The following is a 26914-nucleotide window of genomic DNA, read 5'->3' as shown; positions in this document are numbered from 1 at the left end:
TCCTCCATGGCAAGAGACACGCTACACTTCCTCACGACTCTCTGAAAAAAAATATGTTTTTTCCTCTCTGTATTTAACCAGACAGATGCCAGTTTTCACACATTTCTACTAGGCACAACTCCATCCAGGGGAAACAGGGAAATGTATTAAAAAGATAAGGCTGTGAACATGGGTCTAGAGAGGGGATTGTGCCTAAGCACTCTGTAATGAGAACACAAAGTGTACTGCACGCCTCAGCTTGCTTCATAAATGAATTCACTTTGAATCACTAAATAGAAGAGGCAAGCATTTCCCTTCTCTCCCCCAGATGGGGGGGGGGGGGAGAGGATGAGAGAGGAAACACTCAGGGTGAAGCGAACCAACAATTTTAAAAGACCATCCTCTACCTGCTAGCGACGTAACCAGGAAATAGAAATTAAAACGCAACGTGGTCTTTCCAGGCTGGGAAGAGTCCCCTCTTCTATTTAAACACAATTTTCTGAGAGCTATCTTCTATTGAACTTTTTAAAAAAATTTTTTTTTGTTCTCCATTCCCATGTAATCATTTTCGTAAGGTGTTGATCGTCTTTAGCAAAATGAAAAGGCTTAGAAGAAAACTAACTGTGTAAGTGCTTCCATGGGAAATCTATGGCAGAGATTCCTGGTGGCATGTAGTCCAGGAGTGGTTAAAGACTAAGCCTGACTTTCAAAACGAATTGAGTAAAAAAAAAAAAACGGGAACGAAAATTTCCACTTCCAACCTGAAACAGTTAGATAATTAGATGCCTTCGAGAAAGTGCACTTGCAATATCAAGGAAGTTCCTTCCAACAGAGAGTGTTTAGGTTGCATGCCCATATGGTTGGGAGTCTCCATTATCCTTGCAAGATACGATCCAGAACAATGGAAACATTTCTGTGTGTTCAATATCTGCCGTGGGCACCTTTGTGTGCATCCTCCCATCTGACCTCAGCAGAGTAGCCTGTGAGCTTGTTCTCTGCTCCTCATCTTCTACTTAGGACAATGTTCGTTTTGAGGTCCTTTGTTTCACATGACAAGCAAAGGATGCAGGGATTAGAGAGGACTTCCAGAAACTAGGGTTAATCCTGAGGTGAGACTGGCATGGTGACATTTCTTTGCTTTGTCATTGTCTAGTTTAGGCCCGCAGAACCTCACTTCACCTCTGATGGAAGCAGCTTCTATAAGATCATCAGCGACAAAGATGGCTACAAACACATCTGCCACTTCCCGAAAGATAAGAAAGTGAGTGTGCTTGTGCAGCAGACTCCAAGCTGACCTCCTTCCCTAACTGAAACAGAAATCATTTCATGACATTGAGCAGTGTGCATAAATACACTAATTCAGATTCTTCAGTGGTCTATTGGATGAAGCAGAATGGGACATTGATGCCCCCAAAAGCACCCTCAAATTTATTTGACTTCCTGATATAAGTGATTAAATCCTCTGCTTGACTTTGTTAGGGGAATCTAATATATCTCATATTTAAAACCCCAACCAGGACTGTACATTTATTACAAAAGGAGCCTGGGAAGTCATTAGTATCGAAGCTCTGACCAGCGATTATCTGTGAGTATACTCTAATAGCCAGTAAGTAGGCTATAAACCCGTGCGTTATACTCACACCCTCTCACAGAAGCGCAGGAAAATCTCCCACAAAGAGTCGCTGATTTGGAATATGTTCAATCCTTCTTTTCTTTTTAACATACGGAAGCCTTAATGATTTTCACATACGCTCAGCAGATTTGACACCATGCCACTGAGTGGTTCTACCTCTTGGTTTTACCTGCTTTGCACTGGAGGGGCTGCAATCTCTCATGAACGTCCTGGGCCACTCCACTCGCTGCAGGGGCACTCTGCCTTCTGTTAACTTCCGACTGACATGGGCTCCAGGAAAGACTGAGAAAGGCAATTTTCTCTGCTGGTGGCTCGGCCTTGCTCTTTGGAATATGGCAAGCTCTGCTTTAAGCGCCTACTAACAGCATACATGAGCTGTCAGCAAAAGGCATTTAACTTTCCATTAGGATCTTGGGCTCTTCCTGCATTGGCCTCATCACAGAGGAATTTTGCCATTGCCCAGAGTAGTTTCTGAAGACTTTACAGAAGGAGCTCTGCCACATTCTGGAATATACAGCCCCTACAGCTATGCAGCTTATGTAATAACACAGAAGACAGAAATCAGGATTGGGGTGGGGGCGGGGGTTCTCAATTTCAAGCTAGCTGTCCAGGCATATTTTTCTTGTAAAAGCTCTGTTTTGGATGTTTTACTTATCATTCCAATTCAGGAAAAACTCTCCGGATTCATCCATTTCAGACTGTTTAAAGAAAGAGTCCTGGGTAGAGATGGTGGAGGGAGATAGCTTCTGGGTGGGATGAAAGGGCAAAGCAGCAAGTGTGGACAGAGGGCACACACTTATGCAGTGCAGCTATGTGTGCCTGTGTGCCTGGGCTTGGAGATCAGGGGATATAGTTAACATTTTTGTAAAACATATTTAATATATATTGTCTTTGTTTTCTTCTCAGATACTACATTAGTAACCAATATAAAGAAATGCCAGGAGGAAGAAATCTCTATAAGTAAGAGTGCTGCTGGGATGCTGACATCAGGGGTTTTCAGTGACAGATTACTCCTTGTCCCTGTCTGTCTGTCTGGATGTTTGTCTTGTCCTAATTAATGTTACACTGGAATTGTTATAAGTACTTAGATTACTTCACTTATCATTCATATATCACCAAAACAATGACTTTATTAGGTGTTCCCTGGCATACCCTAATTATGGGAGACTAAGTTTATCATAAATTAATACATACATTTATGGTGAAGAGAAAATTCCTGGTGGGTTGCTATGGTGGTCTGACTCCTCTGAGACTGGAACATGACATTAGTCAGTTTCTTCCTATCGCATACATATTGATGAAGTAATGAATCCCCACTGTTGGCTTTACAGAATTCAACTTACTGACCACACAAATGTGAAGTGCCTTAGTTGTGACCTGAATCCAGAAAGATGTCAGTATTATGCGGTATCATTTAGTAAAGAGGCAAAGTACTATCAGCTGGGATGTTGGGGTAAGTTTGCATTGATTCGAGGAAGAGCTAATATCTGACCTGTGAACACTCCTGTCCCTACAGTGCTGAGGGACAGGAAACCCTGAGGGCTTCCTCTAGGAGCCTATTTTTCGTCTCTGCTCGGGTCCTTCTTCCTTTGGCAACATAGGAGCCCTCAAAGATACGTGAGCCCTTTTCTACACTCTGTGTGTATGTGCTGTGTGATGTGGACACATTTCTTTCTTGCCCCAGAGTTCATCCTTAGGCACCCACGTGTTCTAGGTTTTAAATAATTATTTTATGCATTTGCCCTTCAGTTACTGTGAGTGGTGCCCATCACCCAGAATCTTCACTACTGTGTGCTCTGTTGATATTGCTACTGTTAATTTTTTTTTTTTTTTGGTTTCCTACAATGATATCCTTTTTTTTTTTTAAGATTTATTTATTTATTATATGTAAGTACATTGTAGCTGTCTTCAGACACTCCAGAAGAGGGAATCAGATCTCGTTACAGATGGTTGTAAGCCACCATGTGGTTGCTGGGATTTGAACTCTGGACCTTCGGAAGAGCAGTCGGGTGCTCTTACCCACTGAGCCATCTCACCAGCCCAACTACTGTTAATTTTTATTCCAAGTCTAGAAGCCTGGGCAAGGGGAGGCACAGTGGCATATTCAAGTTATACAGTAAGATCAAAGCACTCTAAGGGGCTTCTCTGAGTCCTCTTTTCTAATGCTGTACCAGGCTGCTTCTTAAACTGAGAAAAAGAATCTAGACATTCTATAAAAAAAAAAAAAAAAAAAGCATGGCCAATGGCAAAGGGGCCTTCAAACTACTTATCCTGTTGTCTCCCTGGTATATCTTGTTCCCTCTGATGCAGTTTTTTAGTTTTCTTCAGTATGGCTAAATGTTGCCATCATTTCTTGGGTATGTGCCTTATACTAGGAACTCTGCTAAAAGCTTAATATTTATGATCTTATTTAAACCTTAGTAAAACTCTCCAAAGTACATATTATCCTCACTTTCTATGAAAAGATGTTGGCACGTAGACACACTGACCTAACCTTTCCAGCAAGTCAGTCAGGATTCAAACCCAGGTCTAGCAGTGCCTTCACTGTGCTTTTCCAAGCAAATATAGAAATTAACTATATCATTTAAATGCATCAAAATTAAATAGATCACAAGATAGCTTTGCTATACATTACCTTCCACTCCACAGCTACCACAGTTGGGATAAATAGTGAAGATATGGGCTGGTGAGAAAAACACATTTCCATGCCAGAAAGAAACTGCTTATCCAAGTTAGGCACTGCAGATGTGTCTCCTGGCTCCCAGACTCTCCTCAGTGGGGGCCGGTGAGCAGACTTGCCTCCTCCAGGTGAAGCTGGTTCCAGAGCGCTGCCCACTCATCCTCCAAGGAGCACGGGACTTTCGGAGGTAGAACAGTCAACATGTGCTCACAGAGAATTGGGAAGGTTAAACTGTGATTTCGGCTCGCCTAGGAGGAAATTGGGCACAGAGATGGCAGCCTGCTCGGAATGTCCAGTAGGACAGAGATCCGTTTCCTGTCCCGTTTATCTGAGCCCTGTGCCTTTGTAGGAACGCATCCTACACTTAATTGCAGTTATTTGTAAGGAAAAAAAAAAAAAAGGTGGGGATGAGCAGGAGAGAGCTGAGCTTCTTACCTCCTGCAGTAGCGGCTTTGTGTTATGTCAGACAGTAAGGGCTGGTGTGTTTGAAAGCTCACACAGGCATGCTATTCTCATCTAAAACCTATCTTTCACTGGTTCCGTTCACAGGCCCCGGTCTGCCCCTCTACACTCTACATCGTAGCACGGATCATAAAGGTATTTTGTCATACTTCCCCCTCTCCCCCTCCACCGGCTTGTAGGAAAGCGCGCACGTGGATAGGGCCAGCATGGGATTTTTCCCTTGGCATTAGAGACTTACCCAGGAGTTAAGACATAAGCCTTCCTCCTACCGGAAGTGTGCACGGCCCAGCTGCCGCAGTGCACGCCTGCTCACTGTTGTCGCATGTGACCTAGCCTCTTTGTCCTGTTACGAGTTATGGCTGTTTCCTCTATCTGTTTAGAGCTGCGAGTCCTGGAAGACAATTCTGCTTTGGATAGAATGCTGCAGGATGTCCAGATGCCTTCAAAAAAATTGGACTTCATTGTTTTGAATGAAACAAGTAAGTTACATGTAGAGAAGGTTGTAATTTCCTAGTGAGCTCAGGTGGGGCATGTGGTAAGCATGGATCGCTCTCAGGCACCACTAAGGACAGTAGGTTTGTCTGAGTTAGAAACGCTTCTTTCTCTTCAGTTTCTGTTTCCACTCAGGAAAAATGACTTATGGGAAAGGAAGATATACCTCATGGTTGATGAGTTTTGGTTTTTAATTTAGCACCATGGGAAATATGGAGCTGAAGAGATGGCTCAGCCACTGGGAGCTGTTTACAGCTCCTGCAGGGGCCACGTTCCTTTCCCAGTGCCCATGCCCGGAGGGTTCCCAAGCTGTGTGACTTCAGAATTCCAGCACCCTCTTCCGGATTCCCAGGGCATCTGCTACTACTTGCACAAACCCACACAGAGAGATACATACACACATAACCTAAACTAATAAAAATAAAATACTTTTTTTTAAAGGAAATGAATAAAGTATTCAACTCCCGTCATTGGAAAGGGTAGGACAGACCCACTTGGGCAGAATAACTTAGCACCCTGCTCAAAGGGAATGTGCAGTGTGTGTCACCAGGGTCCTTGCTAACAAACCCCTTCCGACCCAGCAGGGGTGCCACTGCTCCTTGTCCCTGAGACATCTTGAATGTAAAGAGCTCATTTTGACAGTCTGCTGCGGAGTTCTGCAGTGCATATGGAGACGCCATTCTATTTCAGCGGGCACACAGTGGGAGTCCTTAGGTTTTAGGGCTGGGGAGGGCACACAGTTAAAAAGAAATTTTCATAGAAAGTAGGAGGGGACCAACATGGGGGTGGGGGGAAGAGCACTCATTAGGCTTTAGTCGTTCTCACTACATCACTGCAGGAAAGGGGGTTGAGACGTGGCCTGAGGAAGTGAGACTTTGGGGCCTGAAAGACCCCGTCCTCACAGAAAAACTGCACATTTATAAAAAGATAGAGTTAAAACCCTTCTAATCAACTAGTGCTGGCCAGACAAGATGTTGAATCATGACTGGTGCATGTATTAAAAATATCAGTCAGTCTGGCTAATAGTTTGATATTTGATTAAAATTATAATAAAAAATATTTTTCTTACCTACACATTGAATAAAAAGCACTAAACAATTAGGAAACACAAATTGAAGATAAGCCCATCTATATAAATGTTTGACTACTGAGTCTATCTTTTTCTCTTTAACCAAAATCATTATGAAAATAAGTCAAGAAGCAAAAGGGAGAGTACACATGAGAGCCTCCTCCAGAGATCAGGAGTTTTGTTTGCTTGTTTGTTTGGTTTGGTTTTCTGAGCCTATAGTTTACATCTTCCCGAGTACGTGGAACTCTCATTTAGATTTATTAGACTTATTTATTCTGAGATCAAAGGAGACTGACTCATTATCTTGAGATAATTTTTTTTATTAAACTGATGTTAAATCAAGCATAAGAATTTAAATGGACCCAAGAAAGAGCCCAAAGAATGTGAAAGCAGTTTATTTCCCAGGAGCCGATTTCATTCTGTGAAAAACTGAACTGAGAACAAGACTCTGCTCTGCGGTCTGGGGTGGCAATAGGAATTAGAAAATCACTATTAAATCCAGATTTTAAAAGAGAGTTATGGCCGACTGCAAATTCTAAACAGCCTCAAGGAAATTCGAGAAGAGGAAAAACATTTGGGAGGAAAATTTAGAACATAAACAAGCTAGATAAGAAGACTGGGTGCCAAAGAACAGAAGCATAAAAACAAAACATTAGGAATCCTAAAATGCACTTGTAGTTTAGAAGCCATTGATGGATTCACGGCTGTATTAGAAATGGTTTAATTGTTTTCCCACCATAGTAACTAGCCCTTATGAACAACGCAGCTGGCTTTTATATCTTTAATATGTGATCCTAAGCTGATCTTTCTTGTTTTCTACCTAACTTAACAAATTGGTGAGCTCAGAGAAACTACTGAGAAATAAGGAGTAGAATCCCACTAATAACTATTTTGATCTCACTAATTAATCTTTCTGCTTGTTTAGGATTTTGGTATCAAATGATCTTGCCCCCTCATTTTGATAAATCCAAGAAATATCCTCTACTATTAGATGTGTAAGTATTCAAGAGAGAATAACTTATCAGTCAACTGCTGCAGTTCTCTGGGGTTATAGATTAATGACATAGAGAGCCAATACTTCTCTTCTTTCCTACATCATTGATTATTATTCCCCACCCGTCTTGTACCTACAAATCCCAGCTGTGTTTTCTCCTAACTTAATAAATGAGAGAGACACTTCTTTCTGTCATTATCATATGCTTTGCTTTGCTTTGCTTCCCTGGAGTTTAAGGGACTCCCACTGGCCTTTTCTGGTTCTTATCTCCATCCTTTCTTCCTGACAAGCAAGAAAGAGGCACTTTTAATCTACTAAGTTTTCTGTCATGGACAGAGCTAAGGAATTTCATGTTACAAAAAAAATGTTTACTCATATATGAATGCATGAATATGTTCGCCTGTATAAATTTAGAATGCTACAACATCTATTTTTAAATGAAAACAATGTGATATTTTGCTTAAATGAAAGCTCTTTCAACTACCATCTAAAGAAGAGGCAAGAACCTGTTAGTAGAGGCATTCATGCAGAACTTGCTCATCATTGTGGGTTTGCAAGAGCCAATGAATATGAAAGAGAAGAATTGGGAGGGAATGATTATTCAAGAAGAGACGTATGTACCCAGAAGTCATGTAGTCTGGGCAGAGAGGACATTGAAATAAGAAGCTGTGAGCTATAGCTCATATATAGGGATTATCTCTTGGTACACAGAGGGTTTGATAAAAGTTGTACATATGGCTATATGTGTGGTAGATCTTAGGCTATAAAGGTTGCAAATACAACAATGTTAAAATTCTTGCACCGATGAATAATATGCTTATTTCCTATTTCAAGTTTATATTTCTTTGTCCTTAAGGTTTTAAGAACTAGCATTCTTTTATATTACTGTCCTTTCTACCATGGTATAGAGGCTCAGAGTGTGCAACACTATCTATGTAAGAGCCTTGGGAAAATGAGAAGCATGTGATGCCCTAGTTAGAGTCCTTAAGGAGACCCTAACCTAGGAAACAAGTGTATAGACTGGGATGGAAAACTACACTACTCATCATGGTTATTTTTATAAGACAATTTCCCCTATCCCCAGTATTTGATGAATTATGTCTCCTAGTTCTAAGGTTGCAAAGAACTTTAAAAAAAAGATTTATTTATTTATTATATGTAAGTACACTGTAGCTCTCTTCAGACATCCCAGAAGAGGGCATCAGATCTCATCATGGATAGTTGTGAGCCATCATGTGGTTGCTGGGATTTGAACTCACGACCTTCAGAAGAGCAGTTGGCTCTCTTAACTGCTGAGCCATCTCTCCAGCCCGTGCATAGAACTTAAAATGTAGAATGTACTTGACAACAGTGTCTAAATGCAAATCTTAGGTATGTATCTAAAGGAAACACACAGCCATAATGGTCATGTTGCTAAATTTAAAGAATGCAAATGATGCTTTTATTTACCTGATGCAATTGTCATCTCAGAGGCTTTTTGTTGAATAAGCTTACTATATCTAGTTCTTTCTGAATTCTGGCTGTCTGGTTCAACTCATCTCCTCTCCAAGCTGACTGATTCAATTTGACTTCTCTTATCCTCACTAAATTGCTTTGCTTGACCTCAAACTAACTCTGGCAATTTGTTCTAATCTTCTGTCTCCTTATTCTCTGGCTCCTTCTGTCTTCACCTGCAACCTGTATCTGTAAAATTGTCCCAGTAAAACCTCCCTCTCCCTCTCCCTCCCCTTTCCCCTCCCCTCCCCCCATTTCCATCTCCCTCTTTCTCCTTCCCCAACCCTCCTGCCCTGTCTGCTGCTCACTTAAGTTGCCTCTCTTTTTTCTGCTATTTTCCTGTGAGTTGGGTGTTTACACTCTCTGATTGATCACTTTGTCTGCCCCTCAATTAGACATCACTTTCAAACATGGCTGCCTCTTTGTACAAACTACCCTTATTTTCATTGTAGGATTAAACATATATAATAAGGGTATGCCTGTATTTCAGCTAGAGAGATTAAAGATGTCTGCATTTCAGCCAGATCACACAAATGTAGAAGGTCTTTGAATATGATCCTTGTCAGAGCAGCCTTTGCTGCTGAACTAAAATTCTTCTATAAATGAACCTATTCTTGATAATCCAGTGCCTACTATAATTTTCAGTCTCATGATTGAGAAAGATGCAAATGCCTAGTCAATAGGAGAAAAATGCTAGCGTTCTTTATTTAAAGATGGAAATTTTCACAGATATGCAGGTCCCTGTAGTCAAAAAGCAGATGCTTCCTTCAGACTGAACTGGGCCACTTACCTTGCAAGTACAGAAAACATCATAGTAGCTAGCTTTGACGGCAGAGGAAGTGGTTACCAAGGAGATAAGATCATGCATGCAATCAACAGAAGATTGGGAACACTGGAAGTTGAAGATCAAATTGAAGCAGCCAGGTAAGCAACTCAGAGTTGAACTCAGACATCGTTGACTTTCTTTCTTCCTTTCTTTTTCTTTCTTTCTTTCTTTCTTTCTTTCTTTCTTTCTTTCTTTCTTTCTTTCTTTCTTTCTTCCTTCCTTCCTTCCTTCCTTCCTTCCTTCCTTTCTTCCTTTTTCTTCCTTTCTTCCTTCCTTTCTTCCTTCCTTTCTTTCTCTCTTTCTTTCTTTCTTTCTTTCTTTCTTTCTTTCTTTCTTTCTTTCTTTCTCTCTCTCTCTCTCTCTCTCTCTCTCTCTCTCTTTCTTTCTTTCTTTCTCTCTTTCTAAAATATGAAGAATTTGAAGGTTTTGGAGGGTGAATTTATAATCCTTTACCCTTGTTATATTCTAGTGCAATATGAGTCACTATAGATTTATATGAAGCTTTAGAAAGGAACTTACTAAGTTTTTTCTATATGGCTTGAAAAAAGGAGTTGGCATAGACACTAGCATCATCCAAGAGTTGAGGATGCACTCCATGAAACACAGGGATAAATTGAGGGAGGAGTGACTGTGTCAGTGAGACTTCTGAGTGCAGGTACAAGAGGTCTGGCAGAAGGAGCTTTCAAGAGGAAGGATTCATTTGGAATCCTGGTTTGAGAGATGTCAATCCATTATTCTTGGCTCAGTTGGATAAGGACAAACAACAGTGTGTTTTCAGCCCTTTCTTCTGAGCACTTTGATGACAACTTTTACTTTAAAGTTGGCAGAAAGCAAGCAGCAATTATCATGCCAGGCACTGAATACTAGGCAGTCCTGACATTTCCTCCCTCAAATGAATTAGTCTTTCACCAGGAGACCCAGCCTCCCACAAAGTCTTGGGGCATGGGACAAAGGTAGAAAGGTCCTTTACTACACAGTACAACAATCAGTAAAACAATGACTTTTGGTCCAGATGTTAGTCAATTCCCTCTGCCTCCCCCCACCCCCCTCATCTGATTCCTAATGATCAGGATTTGCTGCTGGCTGCATCCTTACAGGTACTCTGGTTTTCTGAGTTTCCACCAGGATCAGTCATTAACCTCTGCTGACAACATTCTAGCTGGCTTCTTCAGAGCATTTTTCTGAATTTCTCTTCTGAACCAATACCAAATGTTTCTGAATTATGAGATCTAATGAGTTACAGCAATGACCCTGTCTCTTGGTACCAATCAGTGTCAGTGAGATTTTCATTGGAATTATAAAACACAGGGTTAAACCACTTAAAAGGAGGAATTATTTATTCTGCACCATGGTTTCAGAGATTTCAGTCCACAGTCCTTGGCTCTGTTGCTTCCAAGTCCATAGTGAGGTAGAAAATTATGGCAGCAAAACGTGTGGTGATCCTATTTGCCTCATGAGATAGTAGAGTGGGCTTTCTCTACTCCCTGTTTTGATTACTTTGATGCCCTCGCTGATGGAAAGGTACTGTTCACATTCAGGGTGGGTCTTCTCCTGTTAGTTGTTTCCCTAAAGATACATGCAGGGCTGTTCTTTAGTAATGCTTAAGCCATTTCTCAGCACAATCAAATTGAAAATTAAATTTAGCTAGCACACTAGGTAAACATCTGGCTAAATAGTTGAGTCAGTCCCTTATAGTCAGAACTGCATGGTAGAGAAGTTGAATGTACAGTCAGTCTTGTAGTGAGTAATAGCTATGCTGCCCAAGAACTGGCCCCCTACAGCTTGGATAAGGGTGACTTTCTATTTTTGGAAAGTTATGAGCTACAACTGTCATGAATCACAATGATGAGGGCATCATTAAGTATGAACATCATTACATTCTGCCCTTCCCACACAAGTACAAACCGATGTGTTTTGGGTTAAAAGATAGAATCATACAATGGAAAGCACAGAGCTTTAAGCTGCAGAGCAGCCCCAGGAGGGGGGCAGATGTTCTTATTGTGTATTTCAAGTAAAGAAACAAATTGGGGGGGGGGGTGTGAACCAGGATTAGAATCAAGTCCATTCCAACTCTTCTGTTAAACTGCATCCAGCTGGTGAATTGAATATGTAACTTTTGGGTTCGAAAACAATTTGATAGGTGTTTGGAGAAGTCTAATAAATCAGTGGCTTGAGACCGTGTTGTAAATTCGAGACCTAAAGATGCAGAATGACCCCTAGATAATCACTCTATTGAGAAAAATAACTTTAAAGAGAAATAATCAATGAAAAGAAAAGATGTTAGATAAATATCTCTAAGTGAATGAAATTCTTTATGCTACAGGTAATTACTGACCATTTTCTTTAAAATGTAAAAGGAATTTTAGATTAATGAAAGGGCAAATCAGAGGTTTTGCTGTTATAGAAATAAGCTTTTATCCAGCAAGACTGGTCTCTCTATGAGAGGAAGCTATGGTTTCTGTAACCTCATGAATCTGAGTTCTAAAAATGCTAAAATCACTGAGTTCAATATTTATAAAATAAAGTCCCAGTTTAAGACAATAGTGATTATAACCAATAAAAGGAACTGAATACAGGAACACAGGTGACTTCCCAAATAATACTGAATGAAAAGAGTCAGGTATCAACTTCAAAATCAAGTACAGACTTAGGTCGATATTTGTGGAGCACAGCAAAAAGAAACATTTTAATTTATTTTCACTTTTCAGACAGAAAAATGACCAGGAGCTACCTTGTGAGAGCATGCATGTTTACTCTGTAAAAGTGTATCACCCTGTGCAATCATGATTCAGATCCTGTGTTTAAGGAGACTGACAAAGAGAAAAGTTGAAAAGTACTCTTAATTTGTTCTGGTGCCACTTGTCTCTGAAGCCTTGGATATGTATAACCAATTGAAAACAGAATCAACTGTCCATCAATGGGAAGACTTCCACACCTCCTGTAACACCACAAAATTACACATCCTACTTGCTAGACTTCCTTAAGGAAAAAAGTGGCTTTTGAGTTAAGGATAAGATTAAAAAAAAATAGGAGCATAAAACAAGGTTCATATTTCTTTACCTGCATTTCAACTCCTGACACAGTTGGATGGCAAAGATGTTTCTTAATCCATCAAAGAAAATGTACTTTCATTTAATGGTGCTGAGCTAGCTAATCAACACCCAACCCAGGATGGGATTTAGACGTTTGTGTTTAAATTCTCAGGTAAGAGTCCAGAGACAATTCTAAACCTTCTCAGATGTGCTCTGTGCCCTTTTTCTATTGCAAGGGGTAACTACTTTCAAACTGAAAAAACATCTGGAGAGATTTAAATTCAATTATGTAAAGAAAAGTGCATCTGGGCTGCAAATTTTTATATAAAGCTGTGAAAAAAACTGCCAGGATTTGTTTTCTGTGAATCACGCACACACACACACACACACACACACACACACACACACACACACACACAGAATTTTTATGGACTCAACCCTTCTTCATGTAGTTTTGATGTTAGCATGGTACACACAACTCTCAGGTGTTTTTGACCACTGGTCCGGTTGCTCTTAATTTGTAATAGAATGAAGGAGACCAAAAGGGGACAGGCTTTTCACACTTGTGTGGTTAGCTTACTTTTCAATGCACAGTGGAAAACTGATTTGCAAACTTCTTTCTTGTGTTTTAGGCAATTTGTAAAAATGGGATTTGTGGATAGCAAGCGAGTTGCAATTTGGGGCTGGGTAAGTAGCTTTCTTGACTCATGGATTTGTATGCAGTCCTTAGTGAATGTAAGAGTGGAGGGTAATTTATCTTTTGCATGTAAATCTTTGGAGATAAAAATCTTGTCTGTCAAGTCTTGGGCCTTTGAGCAGCAGGCTTCCTAAATGTGTACTGAGCTAGGCATGCAGCTCTGTTTATTGTGATGCGATAGACAGGAAAGAGCAAGAGTGGATAGGTAGGAAGGGAGGTGGATGGAGAAGTCAACAAGAAAAAGAAGACAAGAAAAAAGATATCTTATTAATCAGCTAAGGTTTTGTGCTTATTGTTTTTATTTATTATTTTCTTCAATTTTTGTATGGTCACTAGGGGGTCCACTAATGTCCCATGCTTGTCTTCCCTGATATCTATGAAAAGGAACCAGGCCTCTGAAAGTGTAAACTTTAGATACTGGCCAATTAAAGCCAATTTAAGCCTCATATACCATACTTTCTATCTCTAAAGAGGCACAGTATATAAAGATGTGAGAAATGTGGAAACCGCGACTCGCTTACCATATGTCCTTATTCCTTTACCTCCACAAAAATAACTGTTTCCATTCCCCAGTCATATGGAGGGTATGTAACCTCAATGGTCCTGGGATCGGGAAGTGGCGTGTTCAAGTGCGGAATAGCTGTGGCACCTGTGTCACGGTGGGAGTACTATGGTACGTAACTGCTGTTGTATGCAATGAACTATTAAGTGTCGACCTTAGTGTTCTAGTGAGAAAGCCATTCCTATTTTAGTTGTCTGTGTTTCTATGGAAAATAATAGGCTGGTTTCTTTCTGTGACTGTTTACAAAGCTGTATAAGATGTTCTCGTTTGTTCTGCTGTTACACAAGCCAGGGTGCTATGGTGTGTTACCTACACATTTAATTTCTCAACAACAAATCCTATTTCTAAAATTTTAAAACAGTGTCAGTGTTACATTTCTCAAATAAATGTTTTCTTATCATTATTAGTGTTTGATTTGGGACTTCACATGTTAATAGAGGAGAGGAAGTATCTATCTCTTTCCCTCTGAGTGAAGGTCAAATATTAGTGGGGCGTCAGAGGAAGAGAAGACAGGAACATATGAATTTCCAGGGGGATTTTGCTTTCCCACTGTCTTTTAGTATTAGATAGAATATCATCTTCATCGTGAGATAGACCATTTGGCATCATTTTTCTGAGACGACAATGCCCAGGGCAAGACTAGGTAGAGGTGATCATCGAGGCGTAGGAAGGGGATGCAGTTTTTTCTCACACCTTCTCTGACCTCACTTAGGTTCTTTATTGTAGTAATGTAAGAATGGAATTTGTGATAAACAATATGCTTGCTAGTATTTATGCCCTAATATATGGCAGCACCAATCCTGTGAAAACTCATCTTTGAAACTTTATCCAAGTCAAGAGAAGCCAATGTTCAAAACCACCATCTTTGGGTTGAAAACTTGGCAGGCACAGATACAATTTAATTTGCACACAATGGAGTTGTTTTTCGTGTGATGCCTTTGTTTCTAATTAATTGTTTTGTTGGATGGTTTGTTTCTGGAGACCTCTGGTGGTCAATCAAATAATAAAATAGCCTTTGTGAGGTTGCAGACATGTAGGAAAAGTTCATTAAATGTACATGGCCTAATACACAGTAAAAAAGAGAGCTTTGAAGATATGTGCAATTTTAAAGATTTTTATTCAAAATTAAAAACAATGAATATGTAAATGATGTTTCAAGACATTGCTCTAAAATTTCACAACTACCGTATGCAGCTATGCACATTTTTTAAAAATATATTTTTAAAAATTTCAGATCTTAATATACATGTAAACATGGTTAATATAGATTTTAAAAGTGCCATGTCCTGAGACAAACACTGAGGGCTGTGGAATAGATGTTGAAAACATTTTTATATTGCTCTCAAAGACTGTTTTCCCCCTATTAAACATATAAGCAATATTGTTAATATTTGATTTTTTAAATTAAACCATACATGAAAAGCTTATTATCTTTTACTTTTAAACGTCATTTAAGGTACTATATTTTTATAGGAGTGTCCTGTAGATACATAAAATTATACATAGTCCATATTGACTTTAAGTAAAATAGTAGATATTACTGCTGCTCACTTAGGAGAGCAAACACTCTTCAGCCGTGTTTTTAATCAACGCCTCGGCCACTGCAAAGCATGGTGGTGTTGTCTTTAAGCAAGAAAAGATTTTAAAGAATTCATAGAATTAATGTCGATGACGCTTGTCCAATCCGAAGACAGTCAAGTACAGAGGCAACTCGTGATTTTTATATGCATTTACTGCAATCTGGCCATCGAAGGACGCAGCTTTTAAAACATCATAGAAAGCAAAAGAAACCAGATTCAGAAAGACAAATGTCATGAACTTTCCTTCATATGTAAAACCTAGAATTGACATTAAAATATAAAGGGCTGCAAGTATGACATGAGAGTAGAAGGGGATTGTCTGGGAAAGCCAAGGAGACAAGCAGGTAATATGACGGTATGGGGGGGGGGGGCTGACAGTGGGCATAGCAGCTTGTACTTGAATGAGATGTCTTTATTAAACTCATGCTTTGTACAAGGAACAAACACTAATAAGTTACAGAACAACAACAACAAAACTCCACCAGTGATATTTTAGGGTAATATATAATATAGGATTTTAATTTCTTTTTAAATTGAGTAAAGTTATGTTTAATTACCCAAAATAACTAAACCAATTGTGCAACCTGTTATTCCACCATATTTATATATAAGAGAGCTTATGTCAGTTCAGCAGACAGATATTAATGTAATCTGTTCGCAGCGCTCAAGTGTTACAGCACAAAACTTGAGACCTCCCCATAAAGTGAGGGAAAGCAAATGTTTAACTTGAATTACGATGAAGCAGCTGTGTCAATATGGACTGTTAAGTCTTTCTTTTCATCATAGTGGGTCTCAACCTGCCCCAAATCTAAGGTTTAAATAAATCACTCGTAACTGATCATTGCTAGGTATAATTCCCAAAAGGAGATAGATTATCGTAGCATGAGGGAAGTTTTTGCCTCTGTACCACAAGACAACAGAAGCACAAGATGACTCTGATCAACTTTCTGCAGGTCAATTGCTGGTTGTGTTTTAGGCTGTCTACTTTGTCCGTCCAGTGCCCTGATCCTGAGAGCTGAGTGCAGATGGGTCAATGCTGCAGAGGAGGAGCCTTCAGTCTGAGAGTGTGGTCTGGCCATCTGCATCTCCAGCTGCATTAACAGGCATTGTTAGCTGGAGGAGATGCCTTCATGAGTTAAGGCACAGTAAGATGGGTAAAGTGATGTGATAGATGTAAGAGATGCTGTTAGGGGAGGAGCTGAACCTCTTCTCTCTTTTCCTATCCCAGACTCAGTGTACACAGAGCGTTACATGGGTCTCCCAATTCCAGAAGACAACCTTGACCATTACAGGGTAAGAGCTGTGTCAACCTCATACTTATATATAAGTGGCCCGGGAACTTCTTAATTGTATCTATTTCAGAAAAAAAAATATTTCCAACAAAATTCTTGTTAAAAAGAAATAACACAGGTGGTTTAGAGATACTCCAATAGCTTCCCCTACTATATTTTGCATAATTACAGTCTTTATCATATGCTATGTAGGTCACAATATGCATTCATTTGGAAATACAAAGCAACATCAGATAATTACTTTAATTATAAAAATTTCAGTTTAGAAAACATGTCAAATTCAACATATTCTTTTAGGACCCAGAGGATTCTTTAAGCCTTTATCAAGATATTAAAGTTTTTATGTTATTATAATAGTTAAAAGGTAAACGCATGCCTTTAATTCTCCACCTCGCAGCCAGCTATGTAGATTTTTAACACGAGGTTTGCATAAAGCAGGCGAGGTGGCAGGTGCAGTTGGGGAGTACCCTGAAGAGCCCTGGCCATGAATTACCAGAGAGCTTTCAGTAGTGGGCAGCTGGCTCTCTAGGGAAGCTGACACACTTGAAAGGTGACCTGACTGTAGCTGTATTTGCCTCTGCTAGGGTGGAGGCCACAGCCCAGCCAGAACACGCTCTGCATCATCCTGATGCAGCTGTATGAACCAGCACCACGTTGACATTTTCAAAACTTTCCTGGGTCTGTTGGCACTATTAGTCGAGGAAAAAAAAAAAAGAGAAAAAAAACCTTGTAAACTAAATTAAAGCTTTTCGATAACAAGTAAAATCATCTCTGACATTTTCATTCTCCAAAGATGTCCAAAAACTCTCTGCAGGAGAATGAATTAAAAAGAGAGAAAAACAAGAATAATGTCAACACAGAATTTTCTCTGTTGTGACTGAATACAATATCCTAAGAGTAATATTCCTCTGAGCAGTATATATACATTTTTTTGTAAGATGTCATCATTACTACAGTGAAATCTGAAACTATCTGATCAAAACACAATGAATTCAAAGTTTCAGCTTTGCAAGATTTATGTGTGTGTATGTTTTACTCTTACTTGCTACTTTCAACTTAACTAGCAAGCTTGCATGTGCAGGGGGCATGTTGTATTTGTATCTGCATGTTTTAATGTATGTTTCTGAGATTTGATAGAAAAGTAACAAAGATGACACACTAGACATCTTTACTTACAAAGAAGCCTCATAATCAGGCTATTTATATTTCTGACAGAGGTCTCCTCTGAGGCTGCATACTTCATTCTCCTTACTCTTTCTAGTCCATATCCTGTAATCTGCTTAAGCATTGTTTATTTCATTCATAACTACAATGCTCCTGGCAAATGACCTAGCTCCCTGTAGAAAAGTAGCCCAGTGTGTAAACTCTTGTTGTGTTTTCCCACAATACAGTCAATTTTACACCTTGGTAGTACCTTAAGTACACACACACATACAAACACACAGACACATACACACAGACACACACACACAGACACATACACACAGACACACACAGAGATACATACACACATATATACAGACACATAGACACATATACACACACATACAAAGACACACATACAAAGACACACACACAGGCACATACATACACATATACAGACTCACAGACACACACACACTTTCACAGGCACAGATAGACAGACAGACAGACAGACACATACACACATATACAGACACACAGACACATTCACACAGACACACACAGAGAGATACATACACACATATATACAGACACACAGACACACATACACACACATACAAAGACATACACAGACACACACACAGACACATACATACACATATATAGACACACAGACACGCAGACACACACATACAAAGACAGACACAGACATACACACTTTCACAGGCATAGATTTACAGACAGACAGACACGAGCACACGCGCGCACGCACACACACACACACACACACACACACACACACACACACACTGTCTTAATGGCACTTTCCTTTGTACCTAGCCTGTTTTAAATGTCAGATTCTGTCTTTCTGTAGCTGCTATTTCTGACATTGCTATGGGTCCCTTACACCTGGCTTGTCATCTGCCCCCATTCCCATGTTTTAGGAAGCTTCCACCGGCCTCTCTCTGAACAACATCTCTCTCACTCTCTTTAAACACTGTTGCTTTCTTCATTGGATTCTTACCTCTCATTTTATTCTACCTTGAGTTAGTAATTACTTTCCACTAGGATTACCTACCCCCAGTACTGTTACTCAACATTACCTGACTTCAACATTTCACTCACTGGGTATCTTCCAGCATCTTATCTTGCAACTTATCTTGACTTAAATATATATATAAATATATATATATATGCATGTGTATATATATAAATGTTTTAAGGAAAATACTATGCTTTAAGTTGTATTTTTCCACCATTTTTCTCATTTTGATGCTTGATTTTTTTCTTCTTCTTAGTATTATCCAACCTGAAAGATGGTTTTCTTGGCTATGTCCAAGCATGGAAAGTCCTATAAACTCAGGAGCTATTCTGCCTAGTGCTTCAACACCTGCCTCTGGAGAATGATGAATGAGAAGCCAAAGCCAATTTGAAGAGCAGATGAGGCAGAGGCTTAAGTCCAAACTCTAACATCAAAATTCATCAGGACACTTGCCTCACTTCCTCAGAACACATGCCATCATACCAGAACACACATCATCATTCTGCTCTTTCTCTCTCTCTCTCTCTCTCTCTCTCTCTCTCTCTCTCTCTCTCTCTCTCTGTGTGTGTGTGTGTGTGTGTGTGTGTGTGTATGTGTAATGCTATAGCACAGGAGTTTGAATCTGCCATTTCACGGCTCCTTTTCCAGCCTTTTCTATAGGCTCCTTTTGTAGACCCCAATCCTCCCTTCCCCTGGCTCTACCTCCCACAGTGGTGGCCATTCTCATCTCTCCCCTTAGGTGTTCCCTGTATGAGGTAGTCGTGTAAATAGAAGTCACTTCCTCCTGCCAATGGCAACGCACGCACATTGGGTGCACGAAGTCAGCCTTCCTCTTCACTGCACAGATGGCACCCGAGGACTGTTTAATCCTTCCACGCCAGGAGTCGGGTTTTCTTGGCATGAAATTCATTGCTGGCAATGGACACATTAAAACTGCCAGTACCAGGGAGCTAAAGGTTCCCAATGTGTTACTCAGAGGGATTATCTGGGAGGGTGATAGCTAAGGTGGGCAGGAGAAAAGTGAGGTAAATGCATTGAGGGAATTGTCTCCACTGAGCCCCGCTCCGCTGGTTGCTTCCTCTGAGCCTGGAGGACTGAATCCGCGCGCGGGGATCGGAGTCTGAGAGGAACCCTGAATCTAAGTTGCCTATTTTTGGTGCACAGCAGGTTTTAGAATAAAGCTGCCCTCCTTTGTTTTTTAAATGAGCCTGTGCTTTTGTCTCTGGCAAGAATATATTCAAACATTCTATTTTCCTCCAAGGCCCCAGCTGCCCCTCTGGACCTGTCATCTCCCACTTCTTTTCTTTCCCAGGTTCTCTCTCTCTCTCTCTCTCTCTCTCTCTCTCTCTCTCTCTCTCTCTCCTCTCCCCTCCCCTCCCCTCCCCTCCCCTCCCCTCCCCTCCCCTCCCCTCCCCTCCCCTCTCCTCTCCTCTCCTCTCCTCTCTCTTCTGTCCTATCCCTTGATAAGACAGAGAATTAATTCAATGATTCCTGAAAGGTTTCTGTCACTGTGCACTTCTGTGGGTCGAGAAAATATTTTGGAAAAAAAAAAAAAGTCCCATTTAGTCAGGACTCTCTTAGCACATCCAGAGTTAGGAATGCACAAAATGTTCGGTTGTGCAATAAGTAAGTTTATATTCTTAGCTAAGAAGCCATTGACACATAGAACTATAGAATTTGGAAGAGAACATAATTTTCAGTACAACTCAATGAGATGAGTCAGTACCAGGGGATAAATGACCCCGACTTTAAAGGAACCCAAATCTCCAAGAGAACACACCTGTGCATTTGGACCTCTTTACTACTGAGGAAAGAGATGCCACCAGGTGTATTGTCAGTGTGTGCCCTGCTCAAAGCTAGTATACCATTTGTGAAGGCATGTACCTACGTGGTTAACTTCCCCACAGCAGGTATATTATTTCGGATATTTTAAAAATAGTTATGAAGATTGGGAGATCGTGAAACTCAGGCTTTGACTCAATACAGTGACCCCTGCAGTGACCCCCCTAAGACTTTTTGAAGATCATCACCCACTATGGACAAATGACAAGGCAGGAACTCCTTTAAAGACTACAAAGACCCCAAAGAGGAATCCCCCAAGGACCTGGTCCCAGAAAGGTGACATGTCTGAGCTATTTAGCAGGGTAATTCTGTGGACAAATCTTCTCTACCTGCAGTCTCCATGCATAACAGACAGAAATGGCAAGGGATTTAAGCAAAGAAATGGGACAACCAGGGAGGCAATTCTGCAATCTGTGACCCAACACATGCCATAGTGTAGCCATAACCCAAGGATTGGGATCCTGACCAATGGGTGGGTGATCAATTTCTCAAAGCTCACCAGCAATCAGACACTAACATGTAAGAGTCTTTCGTTCATTTATTCAAAGTGTCTGCCATTTGACTTGCTCAAAAGTTTATTCCTTATAGACAAGAAAAATAGTAAAAACACTGGAGAGATAAATTTTTAAATGGTAATGGAACATAACTTGAACATCACAACAGTATCCAATTTGTATGGAAAAGACTAGAGACTTCCCAATTGTGACCATAGGGCCTGGTTATCTATGTCAGAAGCCTGTAGGAAGTTCAGGGAAAAGGAGAAGTCAAAAATAAAGGATTTCAGCTCCCCACCCCCACCCAGATTCATTCACCCATTCATTATTGTGTTAGTATAACTAGACTGTTATTCTAAGAGCTTTACAAGAATGATCAGGTTCAAGTTTCCCTGATTCCCACCATTGTACTGACAGGGAAACCGAGGCACTAAGATTTCAAGCAACATATAGATGTTGAGGGTTTGAAAGGGAAGAAGACACTCTATGAGCCAGGAAAGAAGGAGAAGGGCAGAGAAAGGGGGAAGATACCAGGAAGATCAGAGAGGCTCCCAACAGGTTACTATGTGGGGAGGGGGCAGCAGGGAGAGAGACAGTGACAGAGAGAAAGATTTTCCTGGGATCTCTAAGACAGATCTATTGAACTGAGGGGATAGCTTGGGGAAGAGCAGACCAAATGGTGACCAATACATATGGCAGGGCGTAGACTGGAGAAGGGATTGTCTTGTGAATAAGCAGAGAAGTAGAAGACAGAGGGCAGGGGGAGTGGGGCCCCAGTCCTGAGCCTTGCTGCCAAGAGGAGAGGGCAGCCTGGAACACACAGAAGGGCTGATTTAACTTGTAGAGGAGATTTATTTTGCATTTTGCTCAAAATTTGATAGGCTTTTGGCAAGTGCATGAAACAGTCATGGATTTGGCAGTCTTCTGCTAGCAGATTTGAAACGTTCAATCCTTAGGATGCTGCATCGTTAGGTTATGCAAAACAGGGTGCAATTTTGTAAATATGCCATCTTGCACTGATTTGACATTTGTTCTATTATCCCAGAATATGCCAAAGGGAGAGAGACCTTCAGATTTAAGCCAAACCTTAACTTGTTTGTGGAGTGCTGATAAAATGTTGACTGCTGTGTGATCTTTAAAGCAGCCAGTGTTGCTTGTGAGGCCCGAGGTAGAGCCCCCTGTCTGGGGTGGATGGGAGCTCTTTCCTTGGCAGCTCCTGGGTGCAGTTGTTGGGTGGATGTAAACAAGTACAACATCTTATTTGATGGGTTGGATTCAGTTTCTCTTAAATGTTTTCTGTGCCCTCTGCTTAGTATTAATGATAATTCTCCAAATGGCACCTTTTAATATTATTCATGCAGCATTGATTTCAGGAGAATCCATAGAGTAAGCTAGTAAGCCCAAGGTTGTAGCTTCCTGAGTTGGTAAGGTGTTATCTCTCAGACCCAGTGAATGTTTGGTCCTCTCCAGGAGCCTCTGGGTGGTAATGAGTAGTTTGGCTGTGATCAAATGACTATAGAATATATTGGTCAGGAACCTGAGCTTTGAAGTTCAAACAGCCTGCATTGAAAGTTTGTTTCCATTACTTCAAGAAGTTTGAACTTGAGGAGGCTGTGTTCCTTCCCTGAACCTGAATTTCCCCCTCTACATAATGGCAGTAACCATATATGCCTCCCAGAGTCACAGAAGTGATTCCAGGAGACCCCAACACCTGCCATGATGTAAGCTTCAAAGGCATGGCAGTTGCCACCATCCTTATCTTCAGGGAGCCAAGCGTCCTTCTGGTTTATGGATGGCACAAAGGGTAGCGTGAAAATTGTCACACCTCCTGTTTCTCACAGCATTCCCCTACTCTCATCAGCTCCTTCCTTTATTTCAAAAATACAAAGATTTCTTTGTTGGAAGGTAGCTGAGGAACCAGCATGATCCAACAAGCAGCTACAGATGGTTCTTCTTGGGGATTGAAGAAAAACCTCCTCACAGAGATGCTGTGGAATCGGCATTGCCGCTGGACCAATCCTTTCCACTTCTCTCTGCCAGACTGTTGCTGGCAGCAGGGGGCTCTCCGGAAGTTTCTAGCCTCAGGAGAGTGCCAACTGCACTACCATTGCATCCCTGCCCATTTATCACTCCGAGCTTCCGTTTTTTGTCATTGGTGATAGACTATTCAGCTTGTAACTTAGTCATCCATTTCCTTTTTCTCATTCCTGTTTCCATGGATAGGCAATGGGGGATCATCCAATTGGGGTGCATGAAAATAGTACAATTAATATCTTCCCGGCCGTTAATGATATATTGGAGAAATGCATGCATTGCCTATACACTCGCTTTGCATGTTTCCTTCACAGCTTGAAGTGTGCCATACAGAGGGCAAATAGAGTCTTACCAGAGAAGCTAGGACACATGGTCCAGTAATGAACCACTCACCAGTGGATCCTGAGGCAAAGTGACATCATTGCATTTGGGGGATGAAGGGTTGTTTCCTGCACGGAGAGCTCCTAAGAGGGTGTGCTCTTGGCAGCTGCCTGTCTCTCTCATTGAAAAGTCCCTTGGGAGGCTGCTCCCAGTGAGCAGGGAACCATGGACTGAAATGGCACACTTCTCTTGCAACTGCAGGGGGAAGCTTTTGTTTTATTTTTCTCTTGCTGCATTAAAGTATTTGTCTTTCTTTCTTTGTAGTGTAATATTGTTAATGTAAAACAATTTGCATCATGACACTTTTATCACAGTTTTCGTCTTTTTCTCAGTATGTTGCGTTTCTCACCATGTCTAGTTCATCACAGCTACAGTGTGTACATCACAACATTTATCTTAGGCTCAGGGTTTTACTTGTTTATAAAAATTGTCTTCTTTCAGCCTGTATTCACTCCATTTAAGAAAAAAAAAGGCAGCCAGAAACTGTTTTGGTCCAAACTCCAGTAGTTATCACATTCCTTGCTAACTGTCCTGTGTATTTATATGTCTCCTAACTATTACTCTCTGTTTCAATGACATTTCTCCATCTCATGGCACGGGGAGATGGTTGGAGCAGCTTTTCTGTTCATGCTGCCAAGCAAGACAGGCCCATGGGGCTGCTAGAGGTGAGGCGAGGTGACACAGTTGTAGATCTGGGTCAGAGCTGGGTGTTAAAGTCGATTATCATCTCTTAGTAAAGGGTGGAATCGAACTTGTGAAGAAACGTGATGGCAGGAAGTCAGCACAGGCTGCGTGCTTGGCTGGTAGAAGAGATCACTGGGAAGGGCCCCTAAGGGGCCTTGGCCCTGTATCTCAGAATGAGTCATGAGCCTTACCGTCCAGCCTTGTCTAGTGGATACCAATGACTTTTAGGAGAATGTGATGTGATAGTCTCCTGTTGGAGAGGAGAGAATAAAAGTTTTGTGCTATCGCCTGCTGATGGGAAAGATACCCTTCCCAACCTTCAGGGTTGTCAAGACCAATCTCACATTTAATTATTTCACCGCGAGAAGGCAAACACAGCTCAGAATCCAGAGATACTTACATACTTCAAGTTCCTGGACAGTTAATTAAAATTTTATTTCACAGGGTTCCTTTGCTGGATGACAATCATAAGCCCTTTTGAATTTTAGAAGACATGACAGAGAAACAGAAAATAAAAGGAGGTTTTCCCAGACTTGGTCCAGTTTTGACATCTCTTAGAGATGGATTGTGGTGGAAGTGACTTCCTTCCCAGATATGTCTCTGCATACATAGAGCAGGGTTGGCATAGACCTACTTCACACAGGTGTGAGCATTTGATTCACTTTCATGGCTCCTTCAAGATGGTTAGTTAGCACAGTGACAGGCACAGAGGGAATGCTCCAGGACCGGTACCTAGGATTACAACTGCTGTGGTATAGCACTTGGAAGTGGGCATAATGACTTCCTAAATTGCAGAATGAGAATATTTTAGTCTGCTTACTGCGATTAACTATGCAAAAGCAGGATCAATTATAGCAGATAATGCTGAATAACTGTACTTACTCATCTAATTGGTAAATATTTAGCTCTGTATTAGATACTATAATAAATATGTTATTATTTAAGGATAATAAATAATATAATCAAGTCACTTTTTTGGACTATTTAGTTGGCTATAAATGAGTATTATTTGACTAGATGAAAAAAAATGGATGGATATAAAATAGCAGTGGCAGTGTTGTGATGGATAGGGGCTTCCTTGCAAACATGCTGACTGCATGGCATCATACGTAGATAGATAGATGTGGGACATCCCATCAAATGGGAAGTTTTTCTAAAATTAAATTAAAGAACAACTTTTAATGAGTTACAATGCTTATTTGAGAAGTTTATGAACAAAAGTCTCAATTTGGGTTAGAAATTTAATATGATGAGGTTGAATAGGAAATAGTCTGCCTAAACAAGATAGGTCATTTGCTTTGAGCTAACCAGTTCAGGATGATCTTAGGAGTCTTGGTGGATGGCAACTTTTGTGTAACTGCACTGAATTTTATAGAAAGTATGTCACTTTCCAGCAACACCGTGTCACTGAGTTTTCAGTCAGCCTCAACAATTTAAATAATGCTTTTATCATGTCTCTTGACTCCTTAGTTCAATTTTTCTTACTCCCATTTTGCAGAAATAGGGACTTAGAGTGTAGCATGTATGTCTCCAGTTGTAGAGCTCAGTAGTATTGAAACTAAAGACTAGACTTGAACACGTAACTATAGCCCCATACCTTTGTGGCCAAACCACTAGGGCTTCCACCAAAACGATTAGGTATGCATTAGCTCTACAGATGAAGATGTCACTGAAATGCAGACCTTGATGCATGCCAAGAGAGCTGGCTGCTTTTGACTCTGTGGAGATGTCACTGTTTCTTCCTATCCAACCTACTCCAGGACCAGCAAAGCAGGCTCCCGCTTCCCAGGACCTATCTGGCATTTTCCTTCATCTCAACGTTGTAACCAGTCCTAAATTTAAATGATCTGACCTATATGCTTTTAAAGTTTTCTTTTCAAGACCTCTGACCCTTATTGTGGAAACCCCTAGATGATGCAGACCAAAAGTAGACCTTCTAACCCTTCATCCTGTCTCCCTGGCAAAAGTAGACCTTCTAACCCTTCATCCTGTCTTCCTGGCAAAAGTAGACCTTCTAACCCTTCATCCTGTCTCCCTGGCAAAAGTAGACCTTCTAACCCTTCATCTTGTCTCCCTGGCTGGCTTAGGAATGACATTTAACAGAAGTCTTTTTCTCCACTATTCAAAATGAGGATGTACCAAACACCCACTGATTTTCTGAGGCCACCCTTGATCTCTCTCACCCTTTCCCCTCTCATATGCTACATTTGCTTAGGTTTTAAACATCTGTTTACAGAGAGGTAATGTTTGCTTTTCATTCAGAACCTAGAAATGTGGACCAAAGTTCACATGACATATTGCAGAGTATGTTTAGTTGCAAATGCTATGTACAGGCTCTTTGAAATGTAGCATGTATGGCACCATGTGACACATGGTTGCCATGGTAATACACTTTTTGGCTGAACTACAGCAGAAGCCCATGGAACATACATTGCTAATATGAGACTCTGCCCTGTGATAATGCATGGGACACAGCAATCTGTGATCTGGGACTGTAGGGGT

At 40.8% G+C, this 26914-nt stretch overlaps 1 protein-coding gene across 6 annotated transcripts in view; it reads left to right on the top strand.

Annotated features, from left to right (window-relative positions):
* The window catches only part of Dpp4 (dipeptidylpeptidase 4), an 82243-nt gene that overhangs the window by 50467 nt on the left and 4862 nt on the right, over nt 1-26914 (top strand). For 2 of the 6 annotated variants that reach the window (NM_010074.3, NM_001159543.1), the window contains exons 13-23: nt 1133-1240; nt 1497-1564; nt 2519-2572; nt 2944-3065; nt 4842-4889; nt 5135-5233; nt 7241-7310; nt 9533-9727; nt 13294-13348; nt 13932-14031; nt 16729-16793. In NM_010074.3, coding sequence (NP_034204.1) covers nt 1133-1240; nt 1497-1564; nt 2519-2572; nt 2944-3065; nt 4842-4889; nt 5135-5233; nt 7241-7310; nt 9533-9727; nt 13294-13348; nt 13932-14031; nt 16729-16793 — 984 coding nt within the window. The other 4 variants (XM_006498691.4, XM_006498692.4, XM_011239274.3 and 1 more) reach the window with 4 other exon arrangements.

The sequence above is a fragment of the Mus musculus genome, chromosome 2, assembly GCF_000001635.26.
Source record: "Mus musculus strain C57BL/6J chromosome 2, GRCm38.p6 C57BL/6J".
Classification (NCBI taxonomy): Eukaryota; Metazoa; Chordata; class Mammalia; order Rodentia; family Muridae; genus Mus; species Mus musculus.
Note: the sequence above shows the minus strand (reverse complement) of the source record. Positions and strands in the feature narration are given on the sequence as shown.